We start from the raw sequence: 27,274 nt of genomic DNA on the forward strand, positions 1-27,274 counted from the left end.
GCCCAGGTTGCTTTGATAACAGCCTTCAGCTCGTCTGCATTGTTGGGTCTGGTGTCTCTCATCTTCCTCTTGACAATATCCCATAGATTCTCTATGGGGTTAAGGTCAGGAGAGTTTGCTGGCCAATCAAGCACAGTGATACTGTTGTTTTTAAACCAGGTATTGGTACTTTTGGCAGTGTGAACAGGTGCCAAGTCCTGCTGGAGAATTAAATTTCCATCTCCAAAAAGCTTGTCGGCAGAGGGAAGCATGAAGTGCTCTAAAATTTCCTGGTAGACGGCTGTGCTGACTTTGGTCTTGATAAAACACAGTGGACCTACACCAGCAGATGACATGGCTCCCCAAACCATCACTGATTGTGGAAACTTCACATCTTGGATAGTGGCCTCTTCACTCTTCCTCCAGACTCTGGGACCTTGATTTCCAAATGAAATGCAAAATTTGCTTTGCATTTACTTAGTGTCAATGACTGCCTTCTGGATATCTATCAAGTCAGCAGTCTTCCCCATGATTGTGGAGCCTACTGAAACAGACAATGGACATTTTTAAACGCTTAGGAAGCCTTTGCAGGTGTTTTTTGTTAATTATTCTAGTTTACTGAGCTAATGACTTTTGTGTTTTCATTGGCTGTAAGCCATAATCATCAACATTAGCAGAAATAAACACTTGAAATAGATCACTCTGTAATGACTCTATATAATATGAGTTTCACTTTTTGTATTTAAGAACTGAAATAAATTAACTTTTTGATGATATTCTAATTTTGTGAGATGCACCTGTGCATCAATTGTGCATATAACTTCAAAGTTGAATTTCTCAGGAATGGCTGGGTGGATTTCTACATGAAAAGTATTGATTCACACAGGTTAACAGTGCAGATACAACCATACCATTAGCTTAGAGTAGAAATTCTTACTCACCAGGCTCACTTTAAGGAGAGAATTCCTTTAAAAAGGTTCAGGAGTGCACCGCTCCTCTGCCACCCGGCTTCTTGTTTGTGTGGTTCTGATAACTTGAACAGTGGTATAGCTGAGCCATGTGTCCGAACTGTAAGTTCTCAAGCACCAGAGGAGCAAAATGACATTAAGCTGGTGGGATTGCTGGAAAGAAGACCTTCTATCTCTGATAGACTGCAGAGGAGGCTGGTAACCTCTGAAAAAATCAGTAACCAGGAGCAGTACCCAATAAGCATTTTTAATAAGAGATACATTGCAATGTTGCTTGTTTTTACATGCACTTTGCAATTTTAACATGATGTTTTAATGTAATGTTGAGAAAACCCCTTTAATGATGCATTTGATTAGATGCAAGATTCCAATCCATCCTCAGTAGATTAACGTTTCTTACATCTGTTATGTCTAAACTTTAAAAGTCATGTGAGTCCCAGATATTTACCAAACTTATACTATTAATATTTATATGTGCAGATAAGTCATATATTAACAGAAAGACACCTTAGGGCACCAGTGGGGAAAGATCATTACAAATACTAGATCTTTTTCTGTCCGATTGTATGTAGATTTTTCTTTAATATATGGCGTCTGTAAGCCACTTATTGGGGATGATTTACACATTAGGTAGCTGTCAGTCATCTTAGCCGAATCTTTCATACACAAGAGCGTTCGTTAATCCAAACATACATGTTGGCCAGCGGCTCATCTTCGGTAGAACAATACGATTGGCAGTCCAAAATTGGATACGTGCCATCATCATCTCTCCCAACCATCAGTCAGCCGACATCCCCCATTACACATTAGGGCGTTGGCCAAAACGCGTCGATATAGTTGTATGGAGGCCTTAACTCTGGATAGGCTTTTGCCATGGGAGAATCAAAAGAGTCTGTGCTGTATGTATCTACATCCTGGGTGAAAACTTGACCTCAGATATCTTTCAGTTTGAAATGTTTTAGATGTTTTTATAGGAACTAAAACTGTCATGTAGTTTAATCTGTTGCTTAATGTACATAAATGAGGCAGCCATTGTGAAGAGTAGTTGATAGTATGCTTTCTACCAAATAATTGAAACCTCGACAAACTTTCCTCAGTAGTGAATATGCGATATAGACGTACCCTTCTTCACGATGATTGAGAACAGCTGGATATTTGAACAGCTCAGAAGGTACAAATGATAATAAATCCAATGTCACCAGATTACTGTTCACATGATAAGACACACTCCACAATCGCTGTATGGACATAAGAACTACACATTATCTACCAACCTTGCTGCAGAACAGCTTGTGTTTGGAAGAGATAATGAAACATTACAAAGCAAAGAAACCATAAAAATATGTTGTATGTTCAACATCGTTCAGATTACCCTAAAGTGATTCAGCACTGATCTTTAGCAAGAACAGCAAAACAAGTAACATTAGATATGTCAACCATATTTCCTTTATATCACCGCTTCTTTTTAGGCCAAGGTATACCTTTAGAATGAACCCCAGCATTAGAGGTCATGCCACTATGGCTACATCCTTGAAGCACAGAACCCCTTACCTTGGCCTTCATCAAACATTTCTGGGCATCAAATAGACAATGGATCTATTGCTTTATTGGAGTACGATGCATAAATAATAATATATAAAACAAGAATTAAGAATATATATTCTTAATTATTGACACTTTGTGGTAACTGTCCTAATTCGCAGGAGGTCCTAGTGACTAGCCTACCAGTGCCACGATATATCTCTCATTACAATGCATAAATAGTATAAATGATTACTCGCCAATACTTGCTAACTTTTGCCATCCGTGTGATTTTCACGGACGCATAGTATTGTATTGGTACTTTTCATACGTGATGCAGATACAAAACAGACGTCTTCGAAATTTTTGCACAGACCGACGTACAGCAAAAAAACACAGACATGTGAACAGCCCCATAGACTATAATGAGAAGGTATTCTATATTTGAAAATCAGAAATATAACATGGACGTTAAAAACGGATGTCTGAATGAGACCTTATAGGCCGTCCCATCCATTCTCTACCACTTCAGCTCCCTGAGATGCAGAGGCATAAGACGCCTTCTAATACTACTTGCTCTTGGGACATCATTTTTGGTAGGCCTGGTAGATTTTCCAACTTTTCCAGGAGGTCTACATTTTTATCACATGCCTTCATTATAGGAAGATTGTAAAGTAAGAATAAAATGGACACAAACAAGTGTGGAAACTTTTTACGCACATCTCTAATTGAAAGGTCAGAGAATGCAAAGCCATTTTCAGTAACATGCGCACCCCAGTTCTCCTGCTCAGTAATCCCAGTGTCCAGACCCCATGTATAAAAAGGGCAATTTGTAAATCCAGCTTAGTGTTGCATCTTAAAATCAGTGAGAAAATGAAAGCAGATACAACATGCCATGTAAAATAAATAATTATTTAATGCATAATGATGTCAAGTGTCTGCATCTGTCAATCAAATGATATTAGTTCCTCAGTCTCTATGATCATAGGGTCTAGGTCAGGGATGTTAAACTCAAATACACAGAGGGATAAAATTAAACACTTAGAAAAAGTCACGGGCTAACTCTGATATTTATAAAAAAAAATGTCTACAATTGAGGAGGTTTTTCTTTATCATCAAATATAATGATTAAACTTTTCATGTGTAAACAAACTTAAAGGGCTTGTGCCACGAACAAAGTGCATTTTACTTACTAGATCTTAGAATAAAATTAGCACATAATCACAAATGGGGCATACTGGAATAATATATGTTATGTAAGAGCAGTAAAAAGCATATGGCCCAATGACCCAATTTAAATATGTAATAAAGGATAAAAAAAACTCAAATTAATAAATAATACAGAAAATAAAGTATGATGCCAACAAAAGTGCCCCCCAAACACAGTATGATACCCCCACAGTGAATTACTCCACAGTACCTTCCAGACGCTCGGTATGATGGCCCTACTGTACCACCCAGCCAAGTATGGTGACCCATCACAATATGATGCCCCAACTATGATCCCCACACATAGTCCTCCATACTGAATAATGGGCCCCGTATAGTTCTCCATACAGTATAATGGGACTCACATCGTCCCCCATACCGAATAATGGGCCCCGCATAGTCCTCCATACAGTATAATGGGCCTCACATAGTTCTCAATACAGTATAATGGGCCTTTCATAGTCCTCCATACAGTAAAATGGGCCCCACATAGTCCTCCATACAGTAAAATGGGCCCCACATAGTCCTCCATACAGTAAAATGGGCACCACATAGTCCTCCATACAGTATAATGGGCCTCACATAGTCATCCATACAGTATAATGGGCCCCACATTGTCCTCCATACAGAAAAATGGGCCTCACATAGTCCTCCATACAGAATAATGGGTGCCACATAGTCCTCCATACAGAATAATGGACCCCACATAGTCCTCCATACAGAATAATGGGCCCTACATAGTCCTCCATGCAGTAAAATGGGCCCCACATAGTCCTCTATATTGAATAATGGGCTCCTCATCCTCCATACAGTATAATGGGCCCAACATAGTCATCCATACAGTATAATGGGCCCCACATAGTCCTCCATACAGTATAATGGGCCCCACATAGTCCTCAGCATCGCAGGCCAACTATAATCACCCTGAGGGCCAGATTTGGCGCACGGGCCAGAGTTTGACATGTGTGGTCTAGGTTCATAATAGTCCAAACAGTCGTGGTCGCAAACAATTACTCAATCAGGAATCCAGAGAGAGTAATTTTGGTGCCCGGAATGAGTGGATCTAAGCATGAACTAGGTAGGAGAAAAAGGTAATAATGTTTATAGAGCAAAGGGTTTCATTAAGTTGGTAGAGTAGTTTAAGGATTGTTTTAAAAAATAGCCTGCCAAATTCTAAGACAGATTATACTTTGAGTTATTTAGTTTGGAAAAAAACACGGTGTAGAGGCAATCTGGTTACAACATACAAATATATGAATGGACAGTGAGAAATCTTTCTAATGATCTGTTTACACCTAGGCCTGCAATGCTGACAAGAAGGCATGCTCTACATCAGCATCTTCATAGATAGGGATTCTTTACTGTAAAAGCAGTAAGGCTCTGGTTGAAGTTCAGTAGGTGCCTGTATGACTTACTTGAAAGATATAATATTACAGGTTATTAGTACCAAGTTTCTGCAGATGGGACATTGCTCCAAGGATTTATTCTAGTTGCCATATTTGGAGGAAGAAAGGAATTTTTTTATACAAATATGGGGCAATTAGCAATTTCCTTATAAGCTTATTCTCTGCCATTCTATGGGTCAACAAAGAAAACGTAGATTGACTTGATGGACTTTTGTCATTTTAACAACCTAATCAATTATAAAACTATGGAATATGCAGGCTCCCTTTAAATTCCAAAGAAAGAGATATTCTCAAGTTTGGGAGTTATGCTCTATCTAAAAGATAGGGGATAACTTCCCGATCATATGGGGTTCGACAATTGGGACCCCCACAGAATCAGCCAGACCCCCCAGGAATCAGGAAGTTATCCCCATGTGGATAACTTCCCTTTAAAGCTGCATGAGCTGAATGTGTTTGATGCTAATTGTGTTTACATGGTGAGCTATGTGCATGATCTAAGTGTGATTTATAAGCGGTGTTCAGACCATCAGACTGTTCAGTACAGATCACTTTGTACACAAATATCTTGTGCAAGTTTGGATTAAGTGTTTCCTGCCTGTTGCAAAACATACCCGAAATATCTGGCTTTGTAACAGTTCCCGGACTGCACCTACGGCACTCTCCGCTCTGCTTTATGATTCAGACCAGTGACTTTATAAACATTCGCTTTGTCCCAGAGTGTACGAAGAAACACAAGGACCTGGTTAGCTTATTATGGAAACTAGTAGGCTGCAGTGCTTTTACTTTGAAGCCATAGCTCACATATCATCCTGGGAATTCCAGAGATAGACAAAGCTGGCTGCCATGGAGGAGTAATGTGAACGAGAAGAGAAGATTTGCTGACATTTACTATGGGAAGTGCAGAACTTGGCAGACACATGAAGGACAAAAAGCTGGACATCAATGAGGTTTTCCAAGACAGCACCTGTGCCCAACCAATAACTCCAGAACTCACAGTAACTTGAGCTAAAAGAATGTTCATTGCTTGTTTAAATGGTAGAAATGGACGTAATTCACCCTGAGCCACAGTCTTTAATATGCTGATATTATCATTACAAGGGACAGAAAAGACACGTAACCTGAGCAGGTGTCTAGATCCAAAATGGTGCAAGGGCATGATCAAGGATACAAACTGTTTAGGCCCCAGAACAATCATCACATTGGTCATGAGGATATGTGTATATCATACTGAATCTAGCTTTACATACCTTGGAGAAGTTAAAGACGTACTCAGTTTCTATCAAGTAATGGCATAGCTCTAGAATATGATATCAATTGGTGATCCCTAGGCTGTAGAGACCCCCATGTTACTCGAATAAATGGGCCATCCAGTTGCTGTGGAGGTACAACAGGAAATGACAAAGGACTATTTGCCCTTTAATTCTCATGATGGGACAGCTGGTCCCCGACAAATGGCAAAGGACAGCATAAATTATCATTTTTCATTTCCTGTGACTAAAATATTAGTTTAACCCCTATGCTGAAGGTGAACTCTGATTTCAGAATTTATTACATACCGGTACTCCCATTTAGTGTCCCATTTTAGGAAGCTTTTGGCTATTTAGCACATCTGCATAAAAATACAATATATATTTGAAATGTTTTAGACAATAAATAGGAACACAGAAAATTTCTAAAATTCCTTGGTGCCATGTATGATAAAAATAGGTTACTTTGCTTTGTCCAAACCTAGAAAAGCATTCAGGAAAAACATCATCTTCAAGACACTATTGTTGAACAAAAAGAGCCTTTTAATGTTTGTAAAGCGCTGTGGAATTAATGGCACTATATAAATGAGTAAAATAAATAAACGTAGCAAACAAAAACATTAATAATGACCATACGTCAGGCAGCGCTTGATACCGACAGCTTAAAGGGAATCTGTCAGTAGGATCAACCCTCCTATGCCATCTATATGGGCATGCAGGTCATGGGAAGCTGAATAAAATGATACCATGATATCTGCAATCTAATGTCTAATTTCAGAGAAATCCATTATTTTTTTTTATATGTAAATGAGCTGTTCAGGACTCTAGGCCGGACACGGATCTGTATGAGAATCTGCCTCCAGTGTGAGACATGTAACTAACACAGAACAGTACAACTGAACTTAGAAACATGTTGACAGCTGCAGCTCTCACAGCTCTGCTGTATTGTAACAATATTGCAGCCCTATCTGCCTGTGAGCTGGAGGCTGAGAGGAACCTGCAGATGTGTCAGGTATAATCACACACAGCTCTGCAATGAGATCAGGAGAGCAGAGAGGCCATTACACATCACACTGGTAATGGCCCCTTCATTAAAAATAATCTCTGGAGGCAGATTCTCATACAGATCAGTGTCCGGCCCATAGTCCTGAACAGTTCATTTTCATATAAGATAAACATGGATTTCTCTGGAATAAGACATTGGATCGCAGATATCAGGATATTGTTTTATTCAGCTTCCTATGACCTATATCCCATAAAGACGGTTTAGGATGGTTGATCCTACTTACAGATTCCCTTTAATATAGATACTATTTCCACATTATTAAAACAAACAAAAAATGTAATGCCACCCCTGCTTTACCAATACCATACATTCAGACAATGGTAATAATGCTAAGAAGAAAGCTCACACAAATTTTATATATGTATACCGTATTTTTCGGACTATAAGACGCACTTTTTTCCTCCAGAATTTTGGAGGAAAGTGGGGGGTGCGTCTTATAGTCCAAACCTTCTAATTTACTGTCTTGTTACTCTGGGTGGTGAGGGTATGGGGAGAGCAGCAGCGGTGGAGGAGCGGGGTACAGGAGGCAGCAGCGGCTGCTGCAGCCTACACTGTCCCCACTGCTAAAGAAAATGAATATTCACTGCTCCCCACGTTTACGCCCATGGGAGTGGAGAGGGGGTGAATATTCATGCTCTTTAATAGCAGGCACACGCGAATGCCCGGCAGCAGGAGCTGCGCTGCAGCTGCAGTGTGCGCCCACTATTAAGGAGCGTGAAGTCACTGCAGGGAGATCCATGCTGGCAGCAGAGCAGGATGCGATGCTGGAGCAGAGTGAAGAACGGGGAGTATGAATGTTTATTTTTTTGTGTAATGGGGATGAAAGTGCCATACATATCAGGATGTGAGGGTGCCAGGCACACCAGGATGTGGGGGTGCCAGGCACACCAAGATGTGGGGGTGCCATACATACCAGGATGTGGGGGTGCCATGCATACCAGGATGTGGGGGTGCCATGCATACCAAGATGTGAGGGTAATAATATACACAATTCATGGGAAAAAGGTAGTGTGTACACCCTAAACAGGTGTACATTTTAAATTAGTATCCCATTTATTACCATATTGAACACTACCAATAATGGACTAAATAAAACCCCATCGTTAAATAGGCGCGGAAAACACATAGAGAACAAAAAACGATATAAGGGGCCACTGGATTTGAGAATTTATATCAAAGTTTATTAACAATAAATAGTCACACAATAGGGGTAAGTGCAAGTACAATAGGATAGACTAAAAAAGCCATAAAAACAACCCACTCCACATGGCAGTCATCATACTAAGCCCCATATTATATATACTTCCGTCATAAATTTAAGACAGAGAAAAGCAGAGAAGATGACACCATGGGGAACATAACAAGTGACAACTCTATGCCAGATACACAAAGTAATCTGTCTTAGTGCCCTTATATCATATAGAGGGTGAAAGAAATGCTCATAAACAGTAACATATACATTATCCCCAGAGCATTCACCATATACATATACATACCAGGGTAAATCGACCCAGGTCACGGAATAATCCGGGGGCAACCAGGAAATAAGGAGCCTAATAGGAGAGCGCACACGTGGAGTGGGATGCCCCGACACGCGTTTCGAACTCCCTTCGTCAGGGGGCATGAGGATAAGGTGAATAGGTATGATTATATAGGGGCCGAATACCATCGTAACCCGGAAGTAGCGTTGGTGTCCCCATGGCAAACAAGGACGCCAGCCGGCGTCCACGTGAACCGGATATGACGCATGCGTCACCATGGAGATCGAGTCGCCGGCCGGCCTCCACGTCACGTGACATCCAGCGGCACGGATTGCAATGCCGGATGTCAGTAAAGATACAGAGAGCAGACAGGCACCGAGAAATCCACAGCACGCATGCGTGCCCAGTCACAGCGTTCCCTTACATGCAGGTACCCAATATATAGTGCGATATTGGATTCATACCAGAACAGGAAGCCTGCAAGAGAAAAGGGGAGCCGGACCACCAATTGGTAGTAAAAGAGTATATCCATAAGGTCACAGACAATATAGTATAATACAAAGTAATACAAAGGTTACAGAATTAAAGATGCTATTTATAACCAATAAGTAGTTAAAAACCCACATATTTATACATCAACTAGATGAATCAAAGGCAACTTGTCACTAAAAGGAAAGGCACAGGATAGTAATCAGAGAAGCATATCCTAAGAGGCACATAGAGTAACCTAATTCAAACAAAATATACATATCTCCAAATTACTATAAATTACAACAGCGTACACAATCCTGGTCCACAGCCATCCATTAGAAGAAAAAAATATACCATATAAATTGAATATAACATACAGAGATAGTATATACCATTCATTTCTGTCTTTGATTATCATAAATTTTGTTTTATTATATCAATATATATACACATTCTGTATATCATGACCACATATATATAAGCAAATAACACATAACAGAGAAGGCCACAGATACACAGTGTTCCTTTCCATGATTTCCTTCAATTAACCCCTTTACGACCAAGGGCGTATTAGTACGTATCTGTGCCCTGGGCCTTATGGACCTGATACGTATTAGTACGCCCTGGCGATTTCGCCCGCACACAGGCTGTGCGGGCGCGATCGCGGGTGGGTGTCAGCTGATTGTCACAGCTGACACCCAGAGCTATGTGCAGATTAACCCCCGCAATGCTGCGATCGAAGTCGATCGCAGTCAGTCGCAGCATTGCGGTGGCAAGGGGAGGTGATCGCCCATACTCACCTCCTCTTCTGGCCTCCAGCGATATCTGCCGCGGCTTCCAGGATGTTGCCATGACGACCCGATGTCGTCATGACAACATCCGGATCACCAGACAGCAGGAAGATTATTTGGACATGCGCAGTGCATCTCCAAACAATCTTCTCCCTGTCCAGCGCTGACAGCCTGCATGGCACAGGGATGGTGCTGCATTCCTGTGCCATGCAGGCGATCAGAGAAAAAAAAGTGAAAGTCCCATAGTGGGACAAAGTAATAAACTATAAAAACTATCAGAAAGTGAAAAAAAAAATTGGAAAAATATAAAAAAAAAAAAGAAAAAATAAAATCCACCAAAAATAAAAATATAATGTACCCATCAATAAATATTATTATAAAAAAAAAACAAAAAAAACAATAAAAGTACACATATTTGGTATCGCCGCGTCCGGAACAACCTGACCTATAAAACTGTCCCACTAGTTAACCCCTTCAGTGAACACTGTAAAAAAAAAAAAAAAAAAACGAAGCAAAAAAACAATGCTTTATCACCATACCGCCTAACATAAAATGGAATAACACGCGATCAAAAAGACAAATATAAATAAAAATGGTACCGCTGAAAACTTCATCTCGTCCCGCAAACAACAAGCCGCCATACAGCTCCATCAGCCGAAAAGTAAAAAAGTTATAGCTCTCAGAATAAAGCTATGCTAAAAAATAATTTTTTCTATAAAATTGCTTTTATTATGTAAAAGTGCAAAACATAGAAAAACTATATAAATGTGGTACGGCTGTAAACGTACTGACCCGAAGAATAAAGCTGCCTTATCAATTTTACCACACGCGGAAGAGAATAAAAAAAAAAAAAAAACAATTCCTGAATTGTTGGTTTTTGTTTATTCTGCCTCCCAAAAATCGGAATAGAAAGCGATCAAAAAATGTCACGTGCCTAAAAATGGCACCAATAACAAAGTCAACTCATCCCGCAAAAAACGAGCCATCACATAGCTCTCAAAATATGGCGATGCAAAAACTAGATTTTACAAAAAATGCGTCTTTTAGTGTGTGACTGCTGTCAGTCATAAAAACCCCATATGATTCTGGTATTGCTGTAATCACACCGACCCGAAGAATAAAGTCGTCTAATCACTTATACCGCACGAGGAACGGCGTAAAAAATAAACTCTCAGGTTAGGGTTGGGCTAGGGTTAGGGCTGGGTTTGGGGTTAGGGTTAGAGCTGGGTTTGGGGTTAGGGTTGTGATGGGGTTGGGATTTTTTTCAAAAGTAAGAAAAAAAGATGACGATATGGCGACTAGTGTTGAGCGCAAGTGCTCGCTACTTGAGTTTGCATCGGGTGCTCTGGTATGCATTGAGTATCGTGGGTATTTGAGTGACATGCTCGAGTGTCCGCCCCATATGCTTCGCGGCCAAAAAAACTTTGCGGGGATTGCCTGCCATGCACGAGCGATCCCCGCATGTTTTTTTTTGGGTGTCTAATAACCGTGAAACATGCGGAGCAGGGACTCGAGCATGTCACTCGAGCACACGCTGTACATGGTGCATACCTGAGTACCCGATGCAAACTCAAGTAGCGAGCACTTGCGCTCAAGACTAATGACAACTTATTCAATATGATGACCTAATGTAAACAAATTCTGTGTCGTACCTCTGGGTTCAAAATGTTCACTATACACCTTAATAAAATCCTTGAGGGGTATAGTTTCCAAAATGGGGTCACTTGTGGGGGAGCTCCACTGTTTAGGCACATGAGGGGCTCTCCAAACGCGACATGGTGTCCGCTAACAAACTGAATGGAAAATCGGCTCAAATTGTTAGCGGACGCCATGTTGCGTTTGGAGAGCCCCTGCGTGCCTAAACATTGGAGCTCCCCCACAAGTGATCCCATTTTGGAAACTAGACCCCCCAAGGCACCTATCTAGATGCATAGTGAGCACTTGGAACCCCCAGGTGCTTCACAAATTGATTCATAAAAATGAAAAAGTGTTTTTTTTTCACTTTTTCATTTTTACGAATCAATTTGTGAAGCACCTGGGGGTTCCAAGTGCTCACTATGCATCTAGATAGGTGCCTTGGGGGGTCTAGTTTCCAAAATGGGGTCACTTGTGGGGGTGCTCCAATGTTTGGGCACACAGGGGGCTCTCCAAACGCAACATGGTGTCCGCTAACAATTTGAGTCGACAATTTGTTAGCGGATACCATGTTGCATTTGAAGAGTCCCTGTGTGCCCAAACATTTGTGCTCCCCCACAAGTTACCCCATTTTGGAAACTAGACCCCCAAGGCACCTATCTAGATGCATAGTGAGCACTTGGAACCCCCAGGTGCTTCACAAATTGATTCATAAAAATGAAAAAGTGTTTTTTTTTTCACTTTTTCATTTTTACGAATCAATTTGTGAAGCACCTGGGAGTTCCAAGTGCTCACTATGCAACTAGATAGGTGCCTTGGGGGGTCTAGTTTCCAAAATGGGGTCACTTGTGGGGGAGCTCCAATGTTTGGACACACAGGGGCTCTCCAAACGCAACATGGTGTCCGCTAACAATTTGAGCCGACAATTTGTTAGCGGATACCATGTTGCATTTGAAGAGTCCCTGTGTGCCCAAACATTGGAGCTCCCCCACAAGTGACCCCATTTTGGAAACTAGACCCCCCAAGGCACCTATCTAGATGCATAGTGAGCACTTGGAACCCCCAGGTGCTTCACAAATTGATTCATAAAAATGAAAAAGTGAAAAAAAAACACTTTTTCATTTTTACAAATCAATTTGTGAAGCACCTGGGGGTTCCAAGTGCTCACTATACATCTAGATAGGTGCCTTGGGGGGTCTAGTTTCCAAAATGGGATCACTTGTGGGGGAGCTCCAATGTTTGGCACACAGGGGCTCTCCAAACGCAACATTATGTCCTCTAACAATTTGAGCCGATTTTCCATTCAATTTGTTAGCGGATACCATGTTGCATTTGGAGAGTCCCTGTGTGCCCAAACATTGGATCTCCCCCACAAGTGACCCCATTTTGGAAACTAGACCCCCCAAGGCACCTATCTAGATGCATAGTGAGCACTTGGAACCCCCAGGTGCTTCACAAATTGATTCGTAAAAATGAAAAAGTGAAAAAAAAAAAACTTTTTCATTTTTACGAATCAATTTGTGAAGCACCTGTCGGTTCCAAGTGCTCACTATGCATCTAGATAGGTGCCATGGGGGGTCTAGTTTCCAAAATGGGGTCACTTGTGGGGGAGCTCCAATGTTTGGGCACACAGGGGCTCTCCAAACGCAACATGGCATCCGCTAATTATTCAAGCAAATTTTACAATCAAAAAGTCAAATGGCGCTCCTTCCCTTCCGAGCCCTGCCTGTGCGCACAAACAGTGTTTTTTCCCCACATATGGGGTATCTGCGTGCCCAGGGGAAATTGCACAACAAATTTTGGGGTCCATTTTTTCTTGTTACCCCTGTGAAAATAAAAAAAATTGAGTCTAAAGTAACATTTTTGTGAAAAAAGTTAAATGTTCATTTTTTTCTTCCACATTCCAAAAATTCCTGTGAAGCACCTGAAGGGTTAATAAAGTTCTTGAATGTGGTTTTGAGCACCTTGAGGGTTGCAGTTTTTAGAATGGTGTCACTTTTGGGTATTTTGTGTCATAAAGACCTCTCAAAGTGACTTCAAATGTGATGTGGTCCCTAAAAAAATGGTTTTGTAAATTTTGTTGGAAAAATGAGAAATCGCTGGTCAACTTTTAACCCTTATAGCTCCCTAACAAAAAAAAATTTTGGTTCCAAAATTGTGCTGATGTAAAGTAGACATGTGGGAAATGTTATTTATTAACTCTTTTGTGTGACATATCTCTGATTTAAGGGCATAAAAATTCAAATTTTGAAAATTGCAAAATTTTCTAAATTTTCGCCAAATTTCCATTTTTTTCACAAATAAACTCAAGTGATATCGAAGAAATTTTACCACAATCATGAAGTACAATATGTCACGAAAAATAGTCTCAGAATCAGGGGGATCCGTTGAAGCGTTCCAGAGTAATTACCTCATAAAGTGACAGTGGTCAGAATTGTAAAAATTGGCCCGGTCATTAACGTGCAAACCACCCTCGGGGGTAAAGGGGTTAATGGTCCTTTGTGATCTTATGGCAGATGAGGGATATATTCATATAACCAGTAGAAAGGTCCACGTAGAAAAGTGAGTAGGGGACAACCAAAACGAAACTTTTTTTCGTTTTGGTTGTCCCCTACTCACTTTCCTACGTGGACCTTTCTACTGGTTATATGAATATATCCCTCATCTGCCATAAGATCACAAAGGACCATTAATTGAAGGAAATCATGGAAAGGAACACTGTGTATCTGTGGCCTTCTCTGTTATGTGTTATTTGCTTATACAGTGCCTACAAGTAGTATTCAACCCCCTGCAGATTTAGCTGGTTGACACATGCGGAATTAACTTGGCATTGTGACATTTGTACTGTAGATCAGCCTGGAAGTGGGAAATGCACTGCAGCAAATTTTGTTTTTGATTTTTTTTTTTTTTAAAACGTAAAAAGTTAATTCAGAGTGTCATTTATTATTCAACCCCTCAAACCACAAGAATTCTGTTTGGTCCCCCTAAAGTATTAAGAAGTAGTTCAGGCACCAAGAATAATGAGCTTCACATGTGTGGATTAAAGATCTCTTTTGCCAGCCTTTTCTGACTATTTAAGACCCTCCCCAAACTTGTGAACAGCAATCAGACATGGTCAACATGGGAAAGACAAAGGAGCATTCCAAGGCCATCAGAGACAAGATCGTGGAGGGTCACAAGGCTGGCAAGGGGTACAAAACCCTTTCCAAGGAGTTGGGCCTACCTGTCTCCACTGTTGGGAGCATCATCCGTAAGTGGAAGGCTTATGGAACTACTGTTAGCCTTCCACGGCCAGGACAGCCCTTGAAAGTGTCCTCCCGTGCCGAGACCAGGCTTGTCCGAAGAGTCAAGGCTAACCCAAGGACAACAAGGAAGGAGCTCCGGGAAGATCTCATGGCAGTGGGGACATTGGTTTCAGTCAATACCATAAGTAACGTACTCCACCGCAATGGTCTCCGTTCCAGACGAGCCCGTAAGGTACCTTTACTTTCAAAGCGTCATGTCAAGGCTCGTCTACAGTTTGCTCATGATCACTTGGAGGACTCTGAGACAGACTGGTTCAAGGTTCTATGGTCTGATGAGACCAAGATCGAGATCTTTGGTGCCAACCACACACGTGACGTTTGGAGACTGGATGGCACTGCATACGACCCCAAGAATACCATCCCTACAGTCAAGCATGGTGGTGGCAGCATCATGCTGTGGGGCTGTTTCTCTGCCAAGGGGCCTGGCCACCTGGTCCGCATCCATGGGAAGATGGATAGCACGGCCTACCTGGAGATTTTGGCCAAGAACCTCCGCTCCTCCATCAAGGATCTTAAGATGGGTCGTAATTTCATCTTCCAACAAGACGACGACCCAAAGCACACAGCCAAGAAAACCAAGGCCTGGTTCAATAGGGAAAAAGTCAAGGTGTTGGAGTGGCCTAGTCAGTCTCCTGACCTTAACCCAATTGAAAATTTGTGGAAGGAGCTCAAGAATAAAGTCCACATGAGACACCCAAAGAACCTAGATAACTTGGAGAAGATCTGCATGGAGGAGTGGGCCAAGATAACTCCACAGACCTGTGCCGGCCTGATCAGGTCTTATAAAAGACGATTATTAGCTGTAATTGCAAACAAGGGTTATTCCACAAAATATTAAACATAGGGGTTGTATAATAATTGACCCACACTTTTATGTTTAAAATTTAATAAAATTCAACTGAGCAACATAACTTTTTGGTTTGTAAGATTCAAACTTCTGTTCATAAAACCTACTCTCGTTTGCAGTTTGAAGGCTCTAACTTATTTGCATCTTATCAAACCAGCTAAATCTGCAGGGGGTTGAATACTACTTGTAGGCACTGTATATATGTGGTCATGATATACAGAATGTGTATATATATTGATATAATAAAACAAAATTTATGATAATCAAAGACAGAAATGAATGGTATATACTATCTCTGTATGTTATATTCAATTTATATGGTATATTTTTTTCTTCTAATGGATGGCTGTGGACCAGGATTGTGTACGCTGTTGTAATTTATAGTAATTTGGAGATATGTATATTTTGTGTGAATTAGGTTACTCTATGTGCCTCTTAGGATATGCTTCTCTGATTACTATCCTGTGCCTTTCCTTTTAGTGACAAGTTGCCTTTGATTCATCTAGTTGATGTATAAATATGTGGGTTTTTAACTACTTATTGGTTATAAATAGCATCTTTAATTCTGTAACCTTTGTATTATACTATATTGTCTGTGACCTTATGGATATACTCTTTTGCTACCAATTGGTGGTCCGGCTCCCCTTTTCTCTTGCAGGCTTCCTGTTCTGGTATGAATCCAATATCGCACTATATATTGGGTACCTGCATGTAAGGGAACGCTGTGACTGGGCGCGCATGCGTGCTGTGGATTTCTCGGTGCCTGTCTGCTCTCTGTATCTTTACTGACATCCGGCATTGCAATCCGTGCCGCTGGATGTCACGTGACGTGGAGGCCGGCCGGCGACTCGATCTCCATGGTGACGCATGCGTCATATCCGGTTCACGTGGACACCGGCTGGCGTCCTTGTTTGCCATAGGGACACCAACGCTACTTCCGAGTTACGATGGTATTCGGCCCCTATATAATCATACCTATTCACCTTATCCTCATGCCCCCTGACGAAGGGAGTTCGAAACGCGCGTCGGGGCATCCCACTCCATGTGTGCGCTCTCCTATTAGGCTCCTTATTTCCTGGTTGCCCCCGGATTATTCCGTGACCTGGGTCGATTTACCCTGGTATGTATATGTATATGGTGAATGCTCTGGGGATAATGTATATGTTACTGTTTATGAGCATTTCTTTCACCCTCTATATGATATAAGGGCACTAAGACAGATTACTTTGTGTATCTGGCATAGAGTTGTCACTTGTTATGTTCTCCATGGTGGCATCTTCTCTGCTTTTCTATGTCTTAAATTTATGACGGAAGTATATATAATATGGGGCTTAGTATGATGACTGCCATGTGGAGTGGGTTGTTTTTATGGCTTTTTTAGTCCATCCTATTGTACTTGCACTTATCCCTATTGTGTGACTATTTATTGTTAATAAGCTTTGATATAAATCCTCAAATCCAGTGGCCCCTTATATCGTTTTTTGTTCTCTATGTGTTTTCCAAGATGTGAGGGTGCAAGGCATACCAGGATGAGGGGGTGCCATGCATACCAGGATGTGGGGGTGCCAGGCATACCAAGATGTGGGGGTGCCACGCATATCAGGATGTGGGATGAGTGCATCATGACCACATTTTTTGCTTAATTTTTTTTCCTATATTCCTCCTCTAAAACCCAGGTGCGTCTTATGGTCCGGTGCGTCTTATAGTCCGATAAATACGGTATATACCGTAATAACAAGCAGACCCACTTTTCTTTACATGAAAGGGTCTTGGAGACTTTAATAGGAATATGTCATCAGAAAATGAACTATTGTTTAAATGACAGTATTTTTCGGACTATAAGACGCACTTTTTTCCTAAAAATTTTTGGAGGAAAGTAGGGGATGGGTCTTATAGTCCGATTTACATAAATACTGTGGCTGTGGGTGGTGGGGGATGTGGAGGAAGCGACAGTGGTTGAGTAGCGGTGCACAGGAGGCAGCAGCAGCCTGCTGCAGCCTACACTATGCCCACTACTAAAGAAAATGAATATTCACTGCTCCCCACGCCCATGGGAACCACTCCCATGGGTGTGGTGAATATTCATAGACTTTAATAGCGGGCACGCTGACCGCTGAGCGCAGCAGGAGCCGCGCTGCAGCTAAAGTGTGCGTGCTATTAGGGAGAATGAATGGTCACTGCTCCCCACGTACGCAGTCCCGGCGTGGGGAGCAGTGACTATTCCAGCACAGAGCGAGACACAGAGCTGGAGGAGAGAGGAGGTGAGTATGAAAGTTTATTTTTTTTCTGTGCAGCGTGACGGGGATCAGGGGAGGTCATACATACAGGGATGAAGGGGGCCATGCATACAAGGATGAGGCATGAGGGGGGCCATCCATACAGTGATGAGGCATGAGGGGGGCCATCCATACAGGGATGAGGCATGAGGGGGGCCATCCATACAGGGATGAAGGGGGCCATACATACCAGGATGAGGGGGGGCATACATACCAGGATGAAGGATGAGGGCGGCTATACATACAGGGATGAAGAGGGCCATACATACAGGAGGGATGAAGAGTGCCATACATACCAGGAAGAGGAATGAAGGTACCATACATACCAGGAAGAGGGATGAAGGTGCCATACATACCAGGATGGGTGTGAGGGGGGCCATACATAAAAGGATGATGGGTGCCATACATACCAGGAAGAGGGATGAGGGGGCCATGCATACCAGGATGGGAGATTGGGGTGCCATGCATGTCAGGATGGGGAATTGGGGTGCCATGCATATCAGGATGGGGATGAGGGTCACGTATAACAGGAAGGAGGGGGCCATATATACCAGGATGGGGGATATTAAAAGAATTGGGGGACATTACCCCTATAACAGTGTTAGGAGAACTCCCCCTCCCCCTTAACAGAGCACCATGACCACATTCTTTGCTTAATTTTTTTTTTCTATTTTCCTCCTCTGAAACCTGCGTCTTATGGTCCGGTGCGTCTTATAGTCCAAAAAATACGGTACGTTTTTGGGTTATATATATATTTTCAATTGTCAATTATTTTTTTTCCACATCATATAATGATCTTTATTAAAAATCTGATTTAGTAATCCTGCAATTTTCGCAATGGCCATTGGGGCTACTATAGAATCTAACTTCCTGTCCTTTCAGGGAGAGTTTACAAGAGTTTTCTTATCATCAGAGGCAGTATTACAGTGAGAGGTAACACCTCTATACACCACTGATAACATAGGAACCACCAATCACAAGAAGTGATGCCACCGCTGACCAGGCTCCCCCTTCAGTCACAATGACCTTTACATGTGCTCATTAGATGCTTTAATACAAAAGATAGGGTCACAGTCTGACCGTTGTAAGTCTGTGTCTAAAGAAGTCCCAGGGGCCAGTGTCAAAAAGATCATGGTATTAAAATAAAAAAATATTGGATCTTTTAAATAAATACATGTTACATAAAAACCTGATTTAAATGACAGGTCATTTTCTGATGACCCTTGATGAAAAATGTTAAAAGAGACAAAACATTTGTAGTGTGGTCTAGTCCTGTATATTCTATAGTTACTATTTTTATCCTACATTTTCACTGCAGTTATACCTAGATGGTCACTTTCACAAATCCGGTCCATATAGAGGTCGCAATTTTCAGGAGATCTAGGGTCACTTTGGGAATTGTGACTGAGGCTGTTAGTTTAGATCAGGAGACTTGCATTTGTACTTGGACCATGAAAATCAGTCTCACATCTTTTGGTCTGTATTTAAGGTACAACTCACTTTCATGCACGCTGTTTATACAGCTACAAAAGTGTGTAACCACAATTGATTTTAATAGTTCAGCTTTTCTATAGTAATAAATGATGGAGCATCTTACCTGTGTTCCTAAACAAGCCACCATCATGTGAGTGAGAAGCTTAGCTGCAAACATGGACGACCTTGTGCAGAATAACTGTGAGAGGATGGCCAAGGTAAACCCTGAGGGTAAGAAGGGTGGAGAATGGTATTTGCACATTAAGTAAATTTCATCTTTTTCCTAAATAACAGATCACAAATATTGTATTGTGTACCATGTACGAGTTATAACTATCCTCCCAAAAACTGTTATACATCTACAGTCCGCACTTTTTATTAAGACCTATTGAAGTGATAAAGTCCAGCATTATCGGTGAGCTCAATACAGCATTGATACTGTAACTATCCTCAATGATCCTGCGAACATTTTATGTTCTACTTTTCAAGGATTTAAATATCCATTGTTCTCCAGTGAACAATGAAGTCTATGGAACATCTCAGAAATCTGAGAGTTAGGAATTAGGCTATGTGCACACGATGTGTTTTTGATGCTGCAAAAACGCTTGTTAATAGGTCTGCCAGTTATAGCAATGCTAATCCTGATGTGCTGTGCACATGATGCGGAAATTTCCGCTCAGGATTAGCATTGCGGAAAAAAACGCACCATAGCCCAGCGTTTCCGGAGCATTTCCCGCCCATTGACTTTAATTGAAACGCAGCAAATCCGCAGGTATAATATTTATACCTGCATACTTGCTGCGTTTCAATTAAAGCCAATGAGCGGGAAACGCTCCGGAAACGCGCTGCGGGTAGTACCCGGGTCGGGAGCGGAGGACTACAACTCCTCTCATCCGACCGCCGCTCCCGCGGATAACAGCGAGAGCGCGTGGCTGAGGGAGAAGTAGTCTCCTCAGCAAAGCCGGGAACCACCGGCAGGTAAAAAAAGATAAAAAAAGTAAAAAAAAATCCTTATACTCACCTGTACGGCGGCCCCCGGTGTCCTCCTGGTCTCGCTCACGTGGTGAGATGGTGGTGAGAGATCACCGGGGCTGATCAGCTGATCTTCAGCTGATGAACCCCAATGACCTTCTGCACAGCAATGTATACTGACAGGAGTGATTTTACACTCCTGTCAATTTACAGTGCTGTCTTCTACAGCAGTGACATCAGTGATTGCTGATGTCACTGCTGTAAAAGTGACCCGGATCGCCGTGGGACAATCGTTGGCGGTATGTGGACTGCGTCGCTGACGGCGGACAGGTGAGGGATATGGTTATTTGTTATTTTACGTTTTTTTTCAGAAGATCAATGACTTCGCGGACCTGTACAATAATTTTTTTTAAAAAAAAAATGTGTGTTTTTTATTTCATTAAAATACTTTATTCTGGCCGTGTATTTTATTGAAAAAGCGGCGATAACTTTACTACGTGGTTAGTAATGGGGGCGTCTTATAGACACCCTCCATTACTAACCTGGGCTTCACGTCAGTCGCCAATACAAGGCTGACGTGAACCCCAACCCCATTACCCCACTCGCCACCGTTACAGGGCAGTGGGAAGAGCTTAGGCTAAGCGCCAGATATGCACCATTTCTGGGACTGCTAAGGGGTGATATTAATAGCCGTGGAGGGGGCTAGTATTCATGACCCTTCCCTGGCTATTAATATCAGCCCGCAGCAGTCTGTTTAGCCTTTGCTGGTTAGAGTTTATAGGGAGGACCCCATGTAAAAAAAATGTCTGGGGTCTCCCTGTAATCTAGCCAGCTGTGGGCTGATATTAATAGCCAGGGAACATTTTTGGCTAATGGCCCCTTCCCCGGCTACTAATATCAGCCCCCAGCGGTCGGCTTTCCCTCTGCTGGTTATAAAAATTTTGCGGGAGCCCACGCCATTTTTTTAAAAAATTTTAGGCTCTGTGCCCACGATCCGGATGTAGCAGCGCTTTGGACGCAGATTTTTTGCTGCGTCCAAAACGCTGCATTCTATTGAACGCAGGTAAATAAGCATGTGTTCACTGAACCATGCAGATTTATCACATTCAATACATTCTAGTGGTCAAATTTCTGCTGCAGAGACTAGTGACTCCGCAAGAGAATTTGACATGCTGCGGTCCTGAAAGACACGCCGCATGTCAGTGTCCTGATGCACACATAGTGGACATGGGATTTCTAGAGCTCCCATCCACTATGCTGTAACATCTGGACGCTGCGGGTTTGACGCTGTATAAACAAGCAGTGTCAAACCTGCAGCGGCTCCTGACCGTGGCCACGTACCCAAACTCACCCACAGCATGTCTATTTCTGTAGCGGACATGCTAGTCTCCGCTGCAGATTTTGACCGATTGAAGTGTCATTATATGTGGTGGATTCACATATACAGACAACAAAAGTGCGGCATTAGCGTTTTGAACGCAACAAAAATATGCTGTGTCCAAAGTGCTGCTTGTTGCTGCTCGTGGGGACGTAGTGGCTAATGAAACAGCTGTGAGCTGTTAATAATGGCCAGGGACCATGTTTGCAAATGGCACCTTCCTAGGCTAAAAATAGCAGCTCACAGCAGCCGCATAAATTACATGAATAGAAATGCTAATGAAGATTGGGTGAATGGGATTAGCTGACACCCAGCTCTTTTGTTTGGTGATGTCAAGGTGTCAATCAGACCTTTTCATCACCAAACCTAATTAAAGTAAAGTAAAGAGTTAAATAAACAGACAGACACAGAGCAAACACTTTATTTGAAACACAACAGACACATTCTTTAATCATTTAAATTAACCAATATAATCACCCCAGTTCTGACAGTAATCCAAGGGTTTAAGCAATGTCCTACCAAATAACTTTATTTAGCTCCTAAAAGCATTCATTGATGTACAAAAACTCTTCAAAAAATGCTTAAAAAAAAAAACATAAAAAAATGCGTAGCATTTCCACAGCGTTTTTCCTGCCAAGGAGATGCAGAAACGCTCAGGGATTTTTCTGCTTCAAATCCTGATCGTGCGCACATAGCCTTAGAGATGGGCGAAGCCGAACTTAAACGTCGAACATGGACTTCTCCCGGAAGTCCGCTGCAAAGTTCGGAGTTCCGGGGGAAGTAAGAGAAAAAATTTCCAGTTCAAAAGTCCGGGTCACTGTTTTTTTGAATGGGGTTCGGTTTCTGTTTCAAGTTCGGGTAAAGTTCTGGTACCTGAACCAAAGTTTGGACTAAAGTTTGGGTTTGGTACCAGAACCTGAACTTCCACGGTCCACTCATCCCTATTAGGAATCTGTTAGCTGTCAAACACTTGGCTCCATAACCAATGTATTTCCAGTTCACATATCAGAACACAGAACTAGATATAGATGGCACACGGAGGCCATAGTTGTGAGGATAATCCTGTTGTGTACTGTAGATATTTGCATTTTAGGAGATTACCTCATTAGTGCAGAACCATAGAACTCTGTCCTATTGATTTCTGATGTTGGTAAAACCTTCCACTATTGACAAACTATTGAAATGCTCCTCTAATTGGTGGCAAATCTTTACAAGTTGGTGTAAATTAAAGAGGTTTTAGGTTCTTATTTGATTAGATACTGTAGGTCAGCTTCGGTTCTGTAGTTGATCAAGCAGTACCCTTGATGGCCTAACCTAAGGGTCATACATGGGCGCAGTCTAATAAACAATATGGGACTGATTCATTAAGTATGTTTCTGGTGTAAAACTGCTTGAAATGCCTTAAGATGTGCTGTATGCACAACTCATGGTTGCACAAAAATTTTGTGACTTTTGAGGTTTTTATGGCAGTACCGACCAGCTCTGGCAATTTTTGTAAAAGTGAATAATGTTGGGACAGGGAATAATTTATGTTGCAAAAGTCTGACAGAAATGTATGTCAGTCGCAGCAGCTGAAATATGACCCGAATTCATTAAGAGACGCATGCCTGTTAACGAATTTGGTACACCTTACTTCAGCGCATCCTTCATCAAGACTGGTGTATCCAATGCCAGTCTTAATTTTTTTAAGTTATGCCTCGGCCTTCAATTTCAGAATATACAGAAAGCCTATTCTATAACATGAATACTCACTGTATTTGTTCATATGAGGACAAGGACATAGTTGATGAGTTTATATGTAATTCTATATAAACCTGTAAATTATGTCCTTGTCCTCCTATGAACACATAAACTCTTATGTTATAGAACAAGCCTTCTGTACTTTCTGAAGTTATTGGCATGACTTAACAAAATGTAAAACATAGTCTTTCTTTATAGCGCACCCCAGTGTGATACTTGCTCAGAAACAGTATGGGGATGGCATATAATAGGTTTCACCCTCAACCCAATTCCAGCTTCTTTGGAATCATTTTATATAACTATAAAAACTTTTATATAGAAACAGAAATAAATTCTGTTTTTAGAATTACTTTACTACTTAAAAGATTATTTCCATTTTATAAACTGATGGAATATTTCTGGGATATGAATAGTATACCCCATTCCCAATATCATTTCCCATCCCTTGGTTTAACTTGGTGGACATGTGTCTTTATTCAACCGTATTAACTAGGTAACTATGTAAAAAATGTATTATGAATGGGGATCTCTACGACTAAAAGGGCTGCATCGCTAATGTATCAGAGCGTCCCTCTCTATGTCTTCCCTCCACAAAGGAGTTCCCGGTCACAGAGCTGTGCAGGGCACTGCAGCAATCCTCTATCACTTCAATGGGACCATGCTATACTGTTCACAGGCTGAGGAACCACTGTGAAGGAAAACAACAGCAAAGGAGCTGCAGAACTTTTATTTTCAGGATAACTGAAGTACCAGAGATCAGACCCCCACTGATCATAAAGTGTTGGAGCCTATGGGTCATAACCTATTATCGATGGTAATTATAGATGAATTTCCAGTTTACGCAACATGATAAAAAGTACAATAAATGTAACTGTATTACAGTATTAATGTCTATCGACTAACCAGAAATGCATATAAACCCCGCACAAAAGAAAGCTTCGTTGTAGGAGGACAGCTTGTCAGTATGAGCATACACAGCATAGGAGGACATGTGGGTACAAGCGCACTCCACATACAGGCCTGTGTCTGACACCACTCGGCACAGCTGACCATTGGACAGCCACCTGCAAAACAAAATTTACAGAATTATTAACACGCTAAACAGATCCAATAGCATTCATTCTTAGATAGTGCTAAACAGTCAAAACACTTCAGTCTTCAGATCTCAATGTAAAAGCATGTACTCAACTGAAAAATTCCTTGAAATTAACTCTTAGCAGGCGTACGACCTGACACAAATAACCCTAAGCACTTAGGACTTGGTGAACAAGGCACATTTTCTGTACGGCACAAATGATGACAGTGACACGAGAGCATGAAGACGCCGTTGACAGGCCTCATTCCCCCAGTGCAGGTCACTGAGTTTACATCGCTGCAGGGTAGGAACTATTTTAGTTCCCTTCAGCTTGTAAGGAATACCAGTGTCTCAGCAAAACGGGGTAAGAATATAATGCACGGAAAGGACTGGATGGCATAAACATGTTATTGACAGTTCTGAAGTCTTTTACATGAGGTTATTAGTTATATTGTAAGAAAATGTCACACATTGTATTTGTGGCCCATCTCCACTACCAAGAAGACAAATCAGCTGCCACTTAGCAATGGTCCATAATCAAGGTACAATTATATAGGCCTACATTGGCCCATTAATGTGTGTGATCTACTCTATATACGTCATTCAGCACTCATATACTGGAAGATAAAAAATGATAGGAACAGAGTGATTGTTAATACAACCACACTGTCCCCATACAGTATCATGTTATCAGCAGCACATCTCCCATTTACAAGGGGTGACAGGCTGCCAATAAAGATCATTTTTATCCCGGCATAAAGGATCTGATCACCCAATGAAGGAGTCATCTCTGACATATTCACAGAGGCCGGATGCTCATTCACTGATTCACAGCCTATCCAAATGGACCTTTAAAGCTTCCCATCCACATTACACTGACATTGGTAGAACCCGCCGATATCAACAAGTCTGGCTAACATTTTAATATATAACAGGGCCACAATAGTTCCCTGACAGATGATGCTGTGAGAGATAAGGATCAGGCATGTGCGATTTCACCATAGATGTCTGGCAGTGATTCAGGAGCGCTCCTGTGTATGGGAGTCAGGCAAGATAGTGGTCGGCCAACCAATGGTTCAGCTGTTCATTCGGCCAGTAGCTATTTAAAGTGTATGGAGGGCATTAGGCTAGCTGCTGTTGACAGATCTTATTATATTATTGTTGAAGGCCTTGTGCTAAAATTACAAAAGAACCTATCCTCACCAGATATATGCCACAACCACACCGATTCCCCCTCTTGTACCTTTGCCTGCCATCTACACTGTAACTACAGCAGCCAATTACTTATTGGTCTCAGCATTCTCGTGTTGAGGCTGGTGACTGGCTGCAGGGGTCAGTGACAGGGGATATAAGGGAGAGTGTGTTTCTCATCTTCACATTTCAGCAATCATACTTTTTTTTTTTATAGGTTTTTACATTTTTACACTGCTTTTGTTACATATCTCAATCTGTTAAACAAATCCCTCAGGTTACTATGGTTGTGTGGATACCAAATATATGTAAGATCTTTACAAGGATACAAAGTGACATGAATGGGAGGAGTCAGGAAGGGAACAGAGCAATTAAAGGGTTAATCATATTGGAGGCTTTCGGTATATAGAGCTGGCGCATAGGCTGTGAGCAGATAGTTACGGACACACTGTAGGGCGGATCAGGACCCTCGTGCTGAGCTAACTGCATAAATAGATGTAGCCATGACCATTCAAGGGTGGTATCTGATCTGCAGGCAGGATGTTATAGAGCAGAGGAGCTAATCAGATTAATAGACAGTTTTGTGATGAAACTTGTATTTTATTCATTGAAATCACTGGCGTCTATATACATGTGTCCAATGGGAAGACTTATTTAGTGATTGACAGTCAGCAATCATTCCTGTATGACTGCACATGCAGAAATAGCTGTCAACCACTGGTAGGACCACCCACTGGACTCCTATATATACAAACACCAAGACAACTTATACTTTATCTTTTCCAACAAACCTATGTAATATTCTGCTCAGCGTCTCCTTCTCCATACCATTCTGTCCACAAATCGGACTGCATGTACAACATGATAGTTTCATTTAAGGGGTTAATGGTCTATACTACTGAGAGTTTCATTTAGTCAAAAGACCATCAGTCTCGATCCCAGTGTATGACATGCATTATCAAGCATGAACAACATAATGCTTGCCCCGAGAATGAGGAATACATTACTATACAATGGTACCTTTCTGATGCCTGGTTCCATAGGAGACAAAGGGACATGCGAGGAATAATCCGACCACCCGCTGTATTAATTCTGTAGACAACCTCATTGTCATCGGCTAAGTGGTAGGAGCTGTTCACTTTCAGACTCACTGACAAAATCTGCAGTCAAATAAAAATATGAACAAAATGTAATAATGAATATTGTCTGGGAAAAACATTCATCTGCATTCCATATGGTAAAT

At 41.6% G+C, this 27,274-nt stretch overlaps 1 protein-coding gene across 4 annotated transcripts in view; it reads right to left on the reverse strand.

The window, feature by feature from the left end:
- The window catches only part of ADGRV1 (adhesion G protein-coupled receptor V1), a 627,077-nt gene that overhangs the window by 192,135 nt on the left and 407,668 nt on the right, over window positions 1–27,274 (reverse strand). For all 4 annotated transcript variants that reach the window (XR_012320105.1, XM_073678624.1, XM_073678616.1 and 1 more), the window contains 3 exons: window positions 27,052–27,191; window positions 24,669–24,829; window positions 19,800–19,900 (listed from right to left, as the gene is read on the reverse strand). Coding sequence is in view for 3 of the 4 variants with exons in the window: in XM_073678624.1 (XP_073534725.1) it covers window positions 19,800–19,900; window positions 24,669–24,829; window positions 27,052–27,191 (402 nt within the window). In the remaining variant the exon portion in view is untranslated. The remainder of the gene's footprint in view (window positions 1–19,799; window positions 19,901–24,668; window positions 24,830–27,051; window positions 27,192–27,274) is intronic.

This window comes from Phyllobates terribilis, unplaced genomic scaffold, assembly GCF_046119375.1.
Source record: "Phyllobates terribilis strain yellow unplaced genomic scaffold, ASM4611937v1 Scaffold_1__5_contigs__length_1240528914, whole genome shotgun sequence".
NCBI lineage: Eukaryota > Metazoa > Chordata > Amphibia > Anura > Dendrobatidae > Phyllobates > Phyllobates terribilis.